This window comes from Carassius gibelio, chromosome A17 (genome assembly GCF_023724105.1).
Source record: "Carassius gibelio isolate Cgi1373 ecotype wild population from Czech Republic chromosome A17, carGib1.2-hapl.c, whole genome shotgun sequence".
In the NCBI taxonomy this organism is placed as follows: domain Eukaryota; kingdom Metazoa; phylum Chordata; class Actinopteri; order Cypriniformes; family Cyprinidae; genus Carassius; species Carassius gibelio.
Window position 1 is genome coordinate 1,076,466 of NC_068387.1, and position 13,083 is coordinate 1,089,548.

The 13,083-nt window shown below is 39.4% G+C and overlaps 1 protein-coding gene across 1 annotated transcript in view; it reads right to left on the reverse strand.

Annotated features, from left to right (window-relative positions):
* Nucleotides 1-3,964, reverse strand: part of LOC128031484 (potassium channel subfamily K member 5) — a 103,238-nt gene extending 99,274 nt beyond the window's left edge. The window contains exon 1 of the mRNA XM_052619781.1: nt 3,466-3,964. Within this exon, the coding sequence (XP_052475741.1) occupies nt 3,466-3,651 (186 nt within the window). The 5' untranslated portion in view covers nt 3,652-3,964. The remainder of the gene's footprint in view (nt 1-3,465) is intronic.
* Nucleotides 3,965-13,083: the final 9,119 nt, after the last annotated feature.

The following is a 13,083-nucleotide window of genomic DNA, read 5'->3' on the forward strand; positions in this document are numbered from 1 at the left end:
GATAAAAAAAAAAAATAATTAGGGACCTGACCATTTTTTGCTTAAGTGTTTTTTCTTTAATTGCTAATGCAACCTTTTCACACCACAGACTGAACAAAATTAAGCATTCCTTGCTTGATAACTGTTCAACAAAGTATGGATAGTTGTGTAAATATTAATTTGTTCTGACACAGTTTAACCCTGAATTCTTGTCATATTTTATTACCAATTTCTAAACAACAGCAAATAAACTGTGATAATGTGAGAAATGTTGAAGGTGTCTGAATACATTTTGGTTTGTTTGTCTATTTTATTTTACAGTGAAGACTATGCAGTGCTATTTTAAATTAACAAAAACAAACTTCAAAAATGTAAACATTGTGTAAATAGCACAAATAAATAAATAGAATGAACATACAGTACAAATTAAACAATGTTAAACAGGGCCCACTATACAACCTGCACCGGGGCCCCTCTAACCCCAGCTACAAGACAATGCACTGTGTACTGTAAGAAATAGAACAAGGCATGTGGTTTAAAAGATGGCAAGTAAAATAAAAAGCAAATTTGTATGCAATACAGATTCATTATTTTTCATTATTCTCCAGTTATTACTATACTGTAAATAATTTGTGCGACCAAATCATGTTTTGCGCCAGTAACTGAAAAAGTTAGTAGCGCAAGTGCCACCAGTGGAAAAAGTTAGTGTAGTTCCCTGTTTACAACTAGGCCTGTCATGATAGTCGATAAATCAATTAATTGCGCGATAAAAAAATGAGCTCGATAATATTTTCGCCCGCGATGATTTCTTTATTCAATTTTTATTGAAAAGAAATGTAGCATGTCATGATGGGGGGTTAGTCTGGAGCGCAGCCTGTGGACAACCTGGCAGAAAACACCCTCTCTGATGGCACAGATGTCCCGGTAATAAAGAGATAACGACTCACTAGAGTGGCCAGCTTTGGGAAGTGCCTTTCACTTGCTTGTGGATGTTTGCGTCTCAAGTGATACAGCATTGCACTTGTACTACTGCTTTATTTTAATACCGCATAGCATATTTTGCTCCGTTGCCCTTTCTCTTGAAATGGGCCTACATTTCACTCGTTTCATTTGGCTTGCTCAGCTAAATATGTCTGTAGGTGCGTGGTTGCGCATGTCAATGTGCCCAGTGAATTAACACACACACTTTCCAAAGCGCTCGAACCTGAGCACAAAAAAAGACGTGGTATGTGAACAGCCCCTTCATCAGTCAGAATGTTTACTTTTGGTTAATGGTTAAACGGTCAATATGAGCATCCCTAACTGGCATATAAACATAATATAACATAGAAAATGTATACATTTTAAGCCACACTAAGTCAACATGTTGGTATTTCCTCCTATGAAACTGCCATAAAATAAAATAGTTTATTGATCTTTGAAACGATGTACCTGCGTTTTTATGCCATTATCATTATATTAGTTGAAACTAGGGCTGAGATAAACGATTATTTTTTAAACGATTAATCTAGCGATTAATGCTAGATTTATGCTAGCTTTGACAGCTGCCAAAAAAAAAAAGATCAATGCAGAAAAACCCCTGGATTGATTATATAACGTTGGACAGAATGTTGCTCCGGCCATCTCGTATATTCAGCGCATATAAGGTAAACGTTTTGCAAACGTTTTTTAGAGAGATAAAAACAGGTCGACGAATCGATGCGCATATTTTGCATCAACGTATTTTTTGCGTCGACGTCATCGATGACCTCGACGCGTTGTCCCAGCCTTAGTTGAAACTGGTCTTATAATGACAATATTATTGTTTATCGCAATAATTTCTTTGACAATTTATCATCCAGCAAAATTTGTTATCGTGACAGCCCTATTTACAACACTGTTCCAGAACAGTTTAACCCAAAGTCATTATAATCCATATATGTTCCCATTGGATGCAACAAATGCCTCATTTATAATGTGTGTTAATGTTTTTGTCTAGTCGCTCTGGCCTAGCTGGTCACACGCTATAGGTATTTGGCCAATCACAACACACTGGATAGCTGACCAATCAGAACACATCTCACTTTTCAGAACAATGAGCTTTGTAAAAATCAACGTGTTTCAGAAAGATGGGGCATAGAGGAGAAACAATATTGTACATTACGTGAAAAAAATAATGTGTTTTTTTTTTTTTACCTTAAACTGCATAAACACTTTATTATACCAACTACACAAAACAATGTTCTTTTTAGCAGCATCATATGACCCCTTTAAAAGCCCATCTTATTAACAATGAAACATAAAAACAAGAAAAGCACAATCTTTCACAAAACCTTAGCTTTTTCTACAGTAAGGCTGACATTTGTATGAAACTGCACAAATTTCATATTAATACACATTATAATCCCCCTTACTTGCCTTTGATCTTAATTTGACCACAGAATGTTTCCATAATGATTCTACGTTCTTAATGGAATTGTTTCAAATGCTTTAAAACAGTGCTACTTAACATTTTTAAAAGAGATTAGAGATTAGTTTAATTGTTTAAAAACAAAACGGTCCAAACATAAGGCTTGTTGCTTCATAAATCATAAAACCACAACTGTGAAAACCACTGAAATACAAAATTACAGACATGTGAAAAGTTGAAACTGTGCTGATGCAAAAAAAAAAAAAAAAAAAAAAAAATTCCATTGCACAACCCTATAATCATTTCTGGTAACCGTGTAATAATTTTGTGGCTTATTTAATTCATTCATTTTTGTGAGTTATGCATTCAGAAGGTGCTGCTTCTGTAACAGTCATGTCCTGGGGCTGCCCTGGTCATGTTTTAGAGTAATTTGGCATACAATTTCCTCAGCTGACAGCCCGGACACAGTGAAAACCCTTCACACCACAAAGTTATCTTTCATCCCACTCTGTCCCTCATGCTTCACAACAAATGAGAACAAAAGAAGTGAAAGTGAATGCGACCACAGTTTGAAAAGGGTCATTTCACTTGGGGCAACCCAAATCCACCAAATGTCAGTTATATTAGGGGGATGGAACAGGAGACCCATACTTGCATACTTGTTTCTACATGCTTTTTTTCTGGTTTCAAGCAATGAAATGACCCTAAAAGACACATGTACCATCTCCTTGCATTCATAAGTGGATGAAATATTTGTAGGATACATATCTTGAGTAGTATGCCTACAAATTAAAATATAAAATCTATATAATTGTTTAAAAGAACAGGTGCAATAAACAGGAGAGCAAAAACCTAACTCTGTCACCCAGTGCAAGTAGTATATGTTCACAGTTTATAAATGTCGTCCCTATACTTACAATTAGTATACCTCAACCCTATGCAATGCACAGGTTTCTGACAGAGGGCTACAACTTAAATCTGTTAAAACACAGGTATGCATTTAGCTTTCTGTTTACACTCCAACATGAAGACGAGTTGCAACAAGTAAATTCCGCACATTTATTAGAACTGACGTCACTGAAACAATGCAATCCTACCTTTAGAATGCGGTCCAGGTCAACCTTTGTAAGACATGGGAATTGTTTCAATATTTTTTCCTTTTCTTCTTTATAATTATTTACTGCGGTCTCCCAATTCGGTTCCTCGATGACTTGAAATATTGCTGCACCGATGGACAGGTAAAAAATGATAGCCGAAGTCAGAAGGGGACCCTTGTCCACCATAATGATCTCAATTAATGTGGAGTGGTTAAAAAAAAAAAAAAACCTAAAGAAAACTACTCTGACAGCTCCCGCATTCTCACTATTAATTTAGCGTGAGCTCAAATTTACAGCGTCATAGAGCACAGTTTCTGGTTCGGAATGAACTTAAGACTAATGAAATATAATTGTAAACTTTGTGAAACTGTATATCTAGCAGATCCTTTCAGCATGTCTTTTAATAATTATTATTTTTCAAAAAGTCGTCAGGAGAGTTTGCAGGTCCACGTGCGCCACTCGCATTGCTAGTGCAGTGGTCTGATGAAACACAGCGTGATAGGAGGAAGTTGGACAAGATCCACCCACTATAGTCCCAGCTCTATCAGTCTCTTTCATAACATTATACTTTGTTTCAGTACCACATTTTCTTCCACATTTTTCAACGACAAAAACTAACTAAATGAGATCATTGTATAATTATTAAAAACTCAAACATATATCTATGACCTCCTCTATTAGTTTTTACATCCATGTTTGTCATGAAGTACAATTTTCAAGTGAAAAGGAACATAAGATTTCTGTGTACAAAAACTCATTTGGAATGAAAGGATATTTATTTTCCACCCATTTCTCTCCACCATTAAACTCCTAATGTTCTCCCTATTTTGTGAAATTGGAGAGTAAAAAACACAAGTAAAACTGATCACTTATGTTTAACTTAAAGAGCCAGTAAGATGAAAATTCTAAGCTTCCTATCACTGTTTATAAGTCCTGTACAACAGGTTTAAATCCATCCAAGGTTAAAAAACATTGTCATTTTTTCAAAATATCATTTTAAAATTACCTCAATTCTCAGAGATCCCCAAACGGTTCGCGCGAAGCTGTTCAAACCATTCAGTTTCCTTAAACCCCACCTTTCGGTAGCATACTGTGTTCTGATTGGTCAAGTGACATAGTCAGTTTTGATTGGTTGTTCCGCACACAACTTCACAGTAAACAATGTGTTAGTATCTTTTTGGGGCTTCCTCTCAACAGTAAAATAAAAACTTGAAGAACAGTCTCGCTTCTTTTTCTTCTTTGTGGGTGTATTCAAGCCGTGCGCTTCAGTTTGATTCTGAATAGTGCGTTAAGCGCGGGGGCGTGGTCACATTAGATATAATAAAGGGAGACGTGAAAAACGGACATCGCGTTGTTTTCATATGGATTACTTTATCACAGAATATTTTCGGCAGCACTTGTTTAGTTTTGCTCTTATCTGTACGATTAAATCTGAAAGTGTAATTTAAGTTCTTTTCGGGGTTATCAGGGGAAAATGACTCATAACACACTGTCTCCTCGACATGATGCCATCACACCAACTGCTAACCAGATCGTCTGTGTGGGGGGTGGGGCAGGTCAGAGTTTTGTTTCTCCCAACACGGTAGGAGATTATTATGCAAAGTATTCTAGTGACGTACATAGAGATGGGCAAAAGATTTGAAATCTAAAACGACTCGTTTCAGCTGTTGGGATGTTTATTGTAGCAGCACGGACTGTAGAGTGAGTGACACCAGTCATGTTATGTTGTCTTGCAGCTGATAGTGCTGACCGGTTTGTTGTGTTTAATAAAGTTAAGTGTACGCAACTATATTGGCGTTAACCGTCCATTCTATTTATATAATAGAATAGAATGAAACATGGTGGCAGCGGTGCTGTGAGAAAAGTAAAAGCACAGAGATTAGACACAACGAAAGTCACAGGCTGAGTATGGAAGAACGAGCGGGGAGTTCACGAGCAGCGCGGATGGAGAACGCGTTGGGACTTAGACCGCCACAGGCACTTTGCCTGGACTCATCTAATCTAGCAAAATCATGGAGATTGTGGAAAGAAGAGTTCACGCTGTATATGGATCTTACCCTCGCGGACGCTGACGAAGCCGTGAAACTGAAAGTTTTCAGTTATATCATCGGGGACACTGGAAGAGAGTTGTGTGAGACCCTGATACCCACCTCGTCACCAGATCGCACAGTAAGCAGATTAATAAATGCACTAGATGACCACTGCAATCCAAAAGTGAACGAGACAGTTGAAAGGTACCGTTTTTTTGTCAGAAATCAGGGCTCTGATGAGAATATCGACAAATATGTAACAGACTTAAGAATGCTCGCTAGCACGTGCAATTTCGGTCAGATCAAAGACTCTCTGATCCGCGATAGGATTGTGTGCGGCATTTCCAGCTCTGTTTTGAGAGAGAGACTGTTAAGGGAGCAAGATTTGACTTTGGAAAAATGTGTGCAAATCTGCAGGGCAACCCAGCTGTCGCGGGAAAACAACAGAACGATTGAAGGACGAGTGACAGAGGAAGTACATGCTGTAAAACATGCTGTGAGAAAAGAGAAACACACGAGCACCGTGAACTGCAAATTTTGCGGGAAAACGCATGAAAGAAACAAACTGAAATGTCCTGCATATGGAAAAAAGTGCAAAAAGTGTGAAAAAGATAATCATTTTGCCACAATGTGCAGAACAAAAATGCAGAAAGAAAAAACAGTGCATACAATTACTGAGTCAGATGAGGACAGTTATGAAGACATCTTGTGCGTAACAGCAGAGACAGTAAACACTGTGACGAAGGAGAAACAGAGACCGCCCTCAAAACTCTTTGCTGCCATGCTCCTGGGACAAGAACAGATAAAGTTTCAGTTAGATTGTGGAGCTAGCTGTAACATTATACCTGTCAACCTGTTAAATCCAGCCACACCAATAGAAAAAACTGAGCAAGTGCTGGTGATGTACAATAAAAGCACATTACAACCAATAGGGAAATGCAAAGTTAAACTGAGAAATCCCAGAAACAAGAAATTGTACCGATTAGAATTTATGGTTGTAGATGAGGGGTCTGCAGTGCCACTACTGGGCAGCAGAGCAGTACAAGCCATGAATCTGGTAAAAGTGCAATATGAAAACATCATGGCTGTGGATAGCATTGTCACTAAAGAGACTGGGAAACAGGAAATGTGGAACATGCATGATATCAGAAATGAATATGCTGATGTGTTCCAGGGAGATGGATGTCTGGAGGGTGTGTATAAGATAGAAGCAGATCCTACAGTAACACCTGTGAAACTACCAAAGAGGAGGGTCCCTGTGGCAATGATGGCGCCACTTAAAGCAGAGCTGAGTGATCTTCAACAAAGAGGTATCATCACACCAGTTGACTGTAGCACAGAGTGGATCAGCAGTCTTGTTATTGTTAAAAAGCCATCTGGAAAACTTAGAATATGCATAGATCCAAGACCACTTAACAGAGCTCTGAAAAGATGCCACTTTCCACTGCCGACAATAGACGAAATACTGCCAGATTTGTCAAGGGCAAAAGTCTTCACAGTATGTGATGTCAAAAATGGATTTTGGCATGTGACCCTGAATGATGAATCAAGCTACATGACAACATTTGCAACACCTTACGGCAGATACAGATGGCTGAGGATGCCAATGGGAATCAGCCCAGCACCAGAGGTGTTTCAAAGAAAACTCAACCAAGCTCTGGAAGGATTGCGAGGTATTTATGTCATAGCTGATGACATTCTCATCACAGGAGAGGGTGAGACATTAGAACAAGCAAACCAAGACCATGACAACAAACTGAGACGACTGTTGAACAGATGCAGAGAAAAGAATATTAAACTGAATGCAGAGAAGTTTCAACTGCGAAAGAGTGAGGTTCCATACATTGGACATTTGCTTACTGCAGACGGGCTCAGAGTGGATCCTGAAAAGGCACGAGCGGTCAGAGACATGCCACGTCCAGTAGATGTCAAGGGTGTCCAGAGGCTCCTGGGCATGGTAAACTATCTCTCAAAATTCTGTGATCACCTGTCAGATGGCTGTGAGATACTGAGGCAGCTAACACATAAGGACAGTATTTGGGAATGGTCAGATGCTCATGAGGAAGCATTTGCACGGCTCAAAGATGTTATCACCAAAGCTCCAATTCTCAAATATTACAACCCAGATGAGCCACTGACACTTCAGTGCGATGCGTCAGAGACTGGGTTAGGGGCTGCTCTACTTCAAGAGGGGGCACCAGTTGCTTATGGAAGCCGGGCATTGACTCAGACAGAGAGAGGGTATGCCCAGATAGAAAAAGAATGTCTGGCCATCGTTTTTGGTATGGAAAAATTCCATCAGTATACGTATGGGCGCAAAGTAACTGTACACTCAGACCATAAGCCACTGGAAAACATAGTAAGAAAACCCTTGTTGAACACCCCAAAACGCCTGCAAAGGATGTTACTGCGACTACAGCGTTATGACATTGAAGTTAAGTACATCCCAGGGAAGGACATGTTGCTAGCTGACACACTGAGCCGCTCATACTTACCTGAACATGCATCAGAGAGTTCAGTAGAAGTGGAGATTGAAAGTATAAACATGGTCCAGCATGTCAACATAGCAGAAGAAAGACTCCAGGCCGTCAGAGAGGAAACAAGTAAGGACAGAAAGCTACAGACTCTGATCAGATACATCCAAGAAGGTTGGCCATTGAACAAAAAGGACTTGCCCAGTGACATTGCACATTACTACTCTTTTCAAGAGGAACTCAGTTCACAGAGTGGAATTGTCTTTAGAGGGGAGAGAGTAGTAATCCCCGATGCACTCAGAAGTGATATTGTCAAGCGCATTCACTCCTCACATCTGGGCATTGAGGGATGCCTAAGAAGGGCAAGGGAATGTGTTTATTGGCTCGGGATGAATGATCAGATAAAGACATTCATAGAAAAATGTGACATCTGCAGATCTATGGATGTAAAACAGCAGAAGGAGACTCTGTGGTCTCACGAACTACCAAGTAACCCATGGTCTAAGGTAGGAACAGATATATTCACTTTAGACAATAGAAACTACCTGATCACTGTTGATTACCTCTCTAACTTTTGGGAACTGGACTACTTACCTGACACAAGATCCACCACTATTATCCGTAAGCTGAAATCCCACTTCGCAAGACACGGTATCCCAGACATGGTTATCTCGGATAACGGCCCACAATACGTGTCAGAAGATTTTAAAAGGTTCAGTAGACAGTGGGAGTTTAAACACAAGACATCTTCCCCGGCCTACCCACAAAGCAATGGGATGGCAGAATCAGCTGTAAAGACTGCAAAACGGCTGTTGAAAAAAGCAAAAGCTGATGGAAAGGATCCATACATCGCCATGCTTGATCACAGAAACACACCATCGCAAGGGATCAAAGCAAGCCCAGCACAGCGATTGTTCAGTAGGAGAACCAGAACTCTAATGCCTATGCATGACAACCTGCTACAACCAAAGATAATACACACCCGACAAGGACTGATTGGAAACAGGAACCGTCAGGCTGCATGTTATAACAGACATGCAAAAGATCTTGATCCGCTTAAACAAGGAGACAGAGTCCGTGTGCAACCTGAGGAGCATAACAAAACATGGAGAAAAGCGACAGTAATGAAATCTGTGGACTGCAGGTCTTATGACGTCCAGCTCGACTCAGGAAACATTTTGAGGAGAAATCGCCGACACCTCAGAAAGGACAAAGCCACAGAAGTAGAAAAAACAAAGACTTGTCAACCCGCAGAGGTGAACAGGGACTGTGTGACAGGCTCAAAACTTAGCACAGACAGTCCAGGGGTGACTATTACAAAGTCTGGAAGAAAAGTGATTAGACCTTACTACCTTAAAGATTATGTACAGTAATCTACTAACGCTTATCTCTATATCCAGGGGATTTAGTATGTGTTTGCTTACAGTTACAGCTTGTATTAATATGTGAGAGAGAAGAGGAAAAAAAAAAAAAAAAACTGAGAAAAGAGGATAAAGATAGCACTTTATTTTGGTATAAGACTTTTATTAATGTAAGGGAATATGTAGAAAAAAAAAAAAAAAAACATTGCAATTTCAGTAGGATAATGCAAAGACAATGTTAAGACATTAGAAATTTTATGTTGTGTAATTTTCATAATACAAAAGTTATAAGAATGTATATATGTTCTAAATTGCATTCCTTGAAGTTGTTCAAAACAGATTGTCTTTCAAGTTGTAAGATAACTAGAAAAAAAAAAAAAAGAGAAAGGATGTTGGGATGTTTATTGTAGCAGCACGGACTGTAGAGTGAGTGACACCAGTCATGTTATGTTGTCTTGCAGCTGATAGTGCTGACCGGTTTGTTGTGTTTAATAAAGTTAAGTGTACGCAACTATATTGGCGTTAACCGTCCATTCTATTTATATAATAGAATAGAATGAAACATCAGCGATTCAGAGTCGACTCCTTACTTTAGAAACCAATAACTTTATAAATCGTGTACATTTTGGTTTAATTACTTTGCACATTGTTTACACTGATTGACAGCTACATCATACACTGTAATACAGGTAATTTTTGATTTCCCATCTGTGTGGCTCTTTAGCTAGGCTATCTTAATTGACTTCCTAACTTTAGCACTCACTATTCTAATTATATTCCTTAAAAAAAAAAATCTAACTAGCTTTCTAATCTGGTTGTATTCTATCTGTTTCCTTTTCATTTATTATGCAATTAACAAAATCAAAAAAGACCTCTAACACTAGCTTGCTCTACTCTTTTTTTATTCTATCTGTTTTCTTTTTATTTGTTATATTATTTAAATGCCCTTGCTATGTGTACTGTGTTAAGGTAACTGAGACTTGTTATGGCACTTGAATATCATTGCTCTTTTGTTGATTTTGATTGCTTCCATTGCCATCATTTGTAAGTCGCATTTGGGTAAAAGCATCTGCTAAATGACTAAATGTAAATTTACAGATAACATATCTTTCATGTGGGATTAATATCTCAACTATTTTACAGTTTCAAAATGAAGTAGTTTCGATTTAACAGCTTCTCGCCTGCCTTTCTGAACAGACTAATGGCAGTTTATAGTTTAAGCATATTACAGTTTTTTCTCAAATGCTAAAACACAAAAGCCAATCCTCTAAACCAAATGACCAGTTGTCTAAACACATTTACTAAATCTAGCCATCATTTTCCATTATCATAAACACGTTTCACATGAAGACAAAATTCACAAAACACAATCCTCCATTCTCATAAATCTTAACACATTTTTTTTTTTTTTTTTTGCTAAAACACAAGTTGCAAAAGAACTCCGGTCATATTCTCAAATGAAAACTAATGTGATGCAAAATGCTTGCCACAGTCAGCAATATTTGAACACAATAAACACACCTGGCGGCATTCATTACACACAACGATTCAAAATTGAAGACAATTGTTGCTAATGCTGTGACCATATGTATAAAAGCAAGTTCAGAGTGCACAGTTGGATGGAGGCAATGGATAAGGGCAGAGTCAGGGGAAGAGGAATAGAGTTAGAGGAGGGAGAAAAGCTGGCCATGGAAGAAGAGGAGTAGGCCAACGAGGAAGAGGAGTTCAAATCAGTGGAGGAAGAGGAGCAGGCCAACAAGGAAGAGGAGTTCAAATCAGAGGAGGAAGAGGAGCAGGCCAACGAGGAAGAGGAGTTCAAATCAGAGGAGGAAGAGGAGCAGGCCAACAATGGAGAGGAGAAGGTCCAGGAGGGAGAGTAAGACAACCTCGCACCATCATTACTGACTAGATGCGAGCAACAGTCATTGACCATGTCATTGTTCATGGCATGACAATGGCTGAAGCAGGACTATGAGTCTGTCCAAACCTGAGTAGGTTCACCATGGCCACCATTATCAGGGCATTCAGACAACACAACAGGTGTTACTCTATTGGTTTCTTTGTCACAATACAATTTTACAAGCCTGTGAAAGTAGTCTATTGGTTTCAAAGCAGCTGTTACTGTATTGTAAAACATGTCAATTAACAACACCTGTTTCTTTCTTTAGAGTTGAAAGAATGCCACATAGAGGTGGGAGGGTTGCCATATTTACAGCGGCACAAGAAACCCTCATTGTGGATCTGGTTCGTGAGAACAACCTCATCAGACTCCTGGAGATCAAAGACAAAGTCATTGCTGATAATGTCAACTTTGAGAGCATTGATGTCAGCTTGGCCACAATAGACAGAGTTCTCCGGTGCCAAAGGATGTGGATGAAACCGGTCTATAGGGTTCCCTTTGAGCGCAACTCTGCGCGACACAAAGACCTACGTTACGAGTATGTGCAAGTAAGTATACATCCATGTTCACAGTACAGTTAGTGGACATATTGTGTTGCTCAGTGGCCTACATTACTTCTGCACAATACTGCGCTACCTGATTGACTGTTCTGAACACCTGTGCACTTTCATATTTTCACAGAGGATATTACAGTTGGACGTGATGGCCAGACCTCATGAGTACCTCTTCCTGGATGAGGCTGGCTTCATCCTGCAGAAACGAAGGCAAAGAGGCCGTATCATCATTGGCCAAAGAGCCATCACTGAGGTTCATGGGGGGGTAATATTACTCTTTGTGCGGCCATGGGTTTGAAGTGGCTTGTCCACCGGCATGCTGTCCTTGGGTCTTACAACACTCAACGTCTCCTTACCTTCCTAGAGGAGCTAAAAGACATCCTCCTGGACCACCAACAACACCATCTTGGGACCGCACATCACATTTATGTGATCATTTGGGGAAATGTACGCTTCCACAAAACAAACCAACCCACCAACAGTAACCACTTTTTAAACGTCTGTCTGCCACCCTACTCCCCTTTCCGGAACCCTATAGAGGAGTTCTCATCATGGAGATGGAAGGTTTATGACAGACACTATATACACTAGAGAGAACCTCCCAAGGGCTATGGAGCTGGCCTGTGTTGACATCCCAGTGGAGGCCTTCCAAGGATGGATTCGCCATTCCAGGGCATTTTTCCCGCAGTGCCTGGCAATAGACAATATAGCCTGCAATGTGGATGAGGTGATGTGGTTCGATGCAGCTCAGCAACATGATGCCGCACAGTGATGTGTATAGTGTTTACATTTTTGAAAGCTTCGAGCTGCTCTTTTGGTGTGAAAGTTTGAGTTTTGAAGTGAGAAGGTGTGGTTGTGTTTATGTAGCTTTAGAAAAGGGTGTTGTGTTTAGACATTGGGGAACATGGAGGAAACGTTTGTGAAATCTGTTTTAGCATTTGAGAAAAACTATAGCTTGAAGATTTTCATAGCAACAACAACATAACTTACTCAGATAATGACCAAATATGAGACCTGAGAAGAAAATAAAAGAAAATCTGTTTTTGTGACATTTTTATTAAATAACTGTACTCTAGAATTTATGAAGTGTCCCTATCATGTATCTTTTCAGGACATATATTCCCCCAGGTTCCCTGACTCACTATTGGCTTTTATCAGATTACCACCATGGTTAACTTTTGAAGAACACAAAAGATTTTTCTTAAAAAAACAAAAAAAAAACAGGTTTTCAGTCATCCAGAACTCATAAACGACCTCCACAGGATTACTCCAGGAAATTATTCAAGACAGGAAGATTCT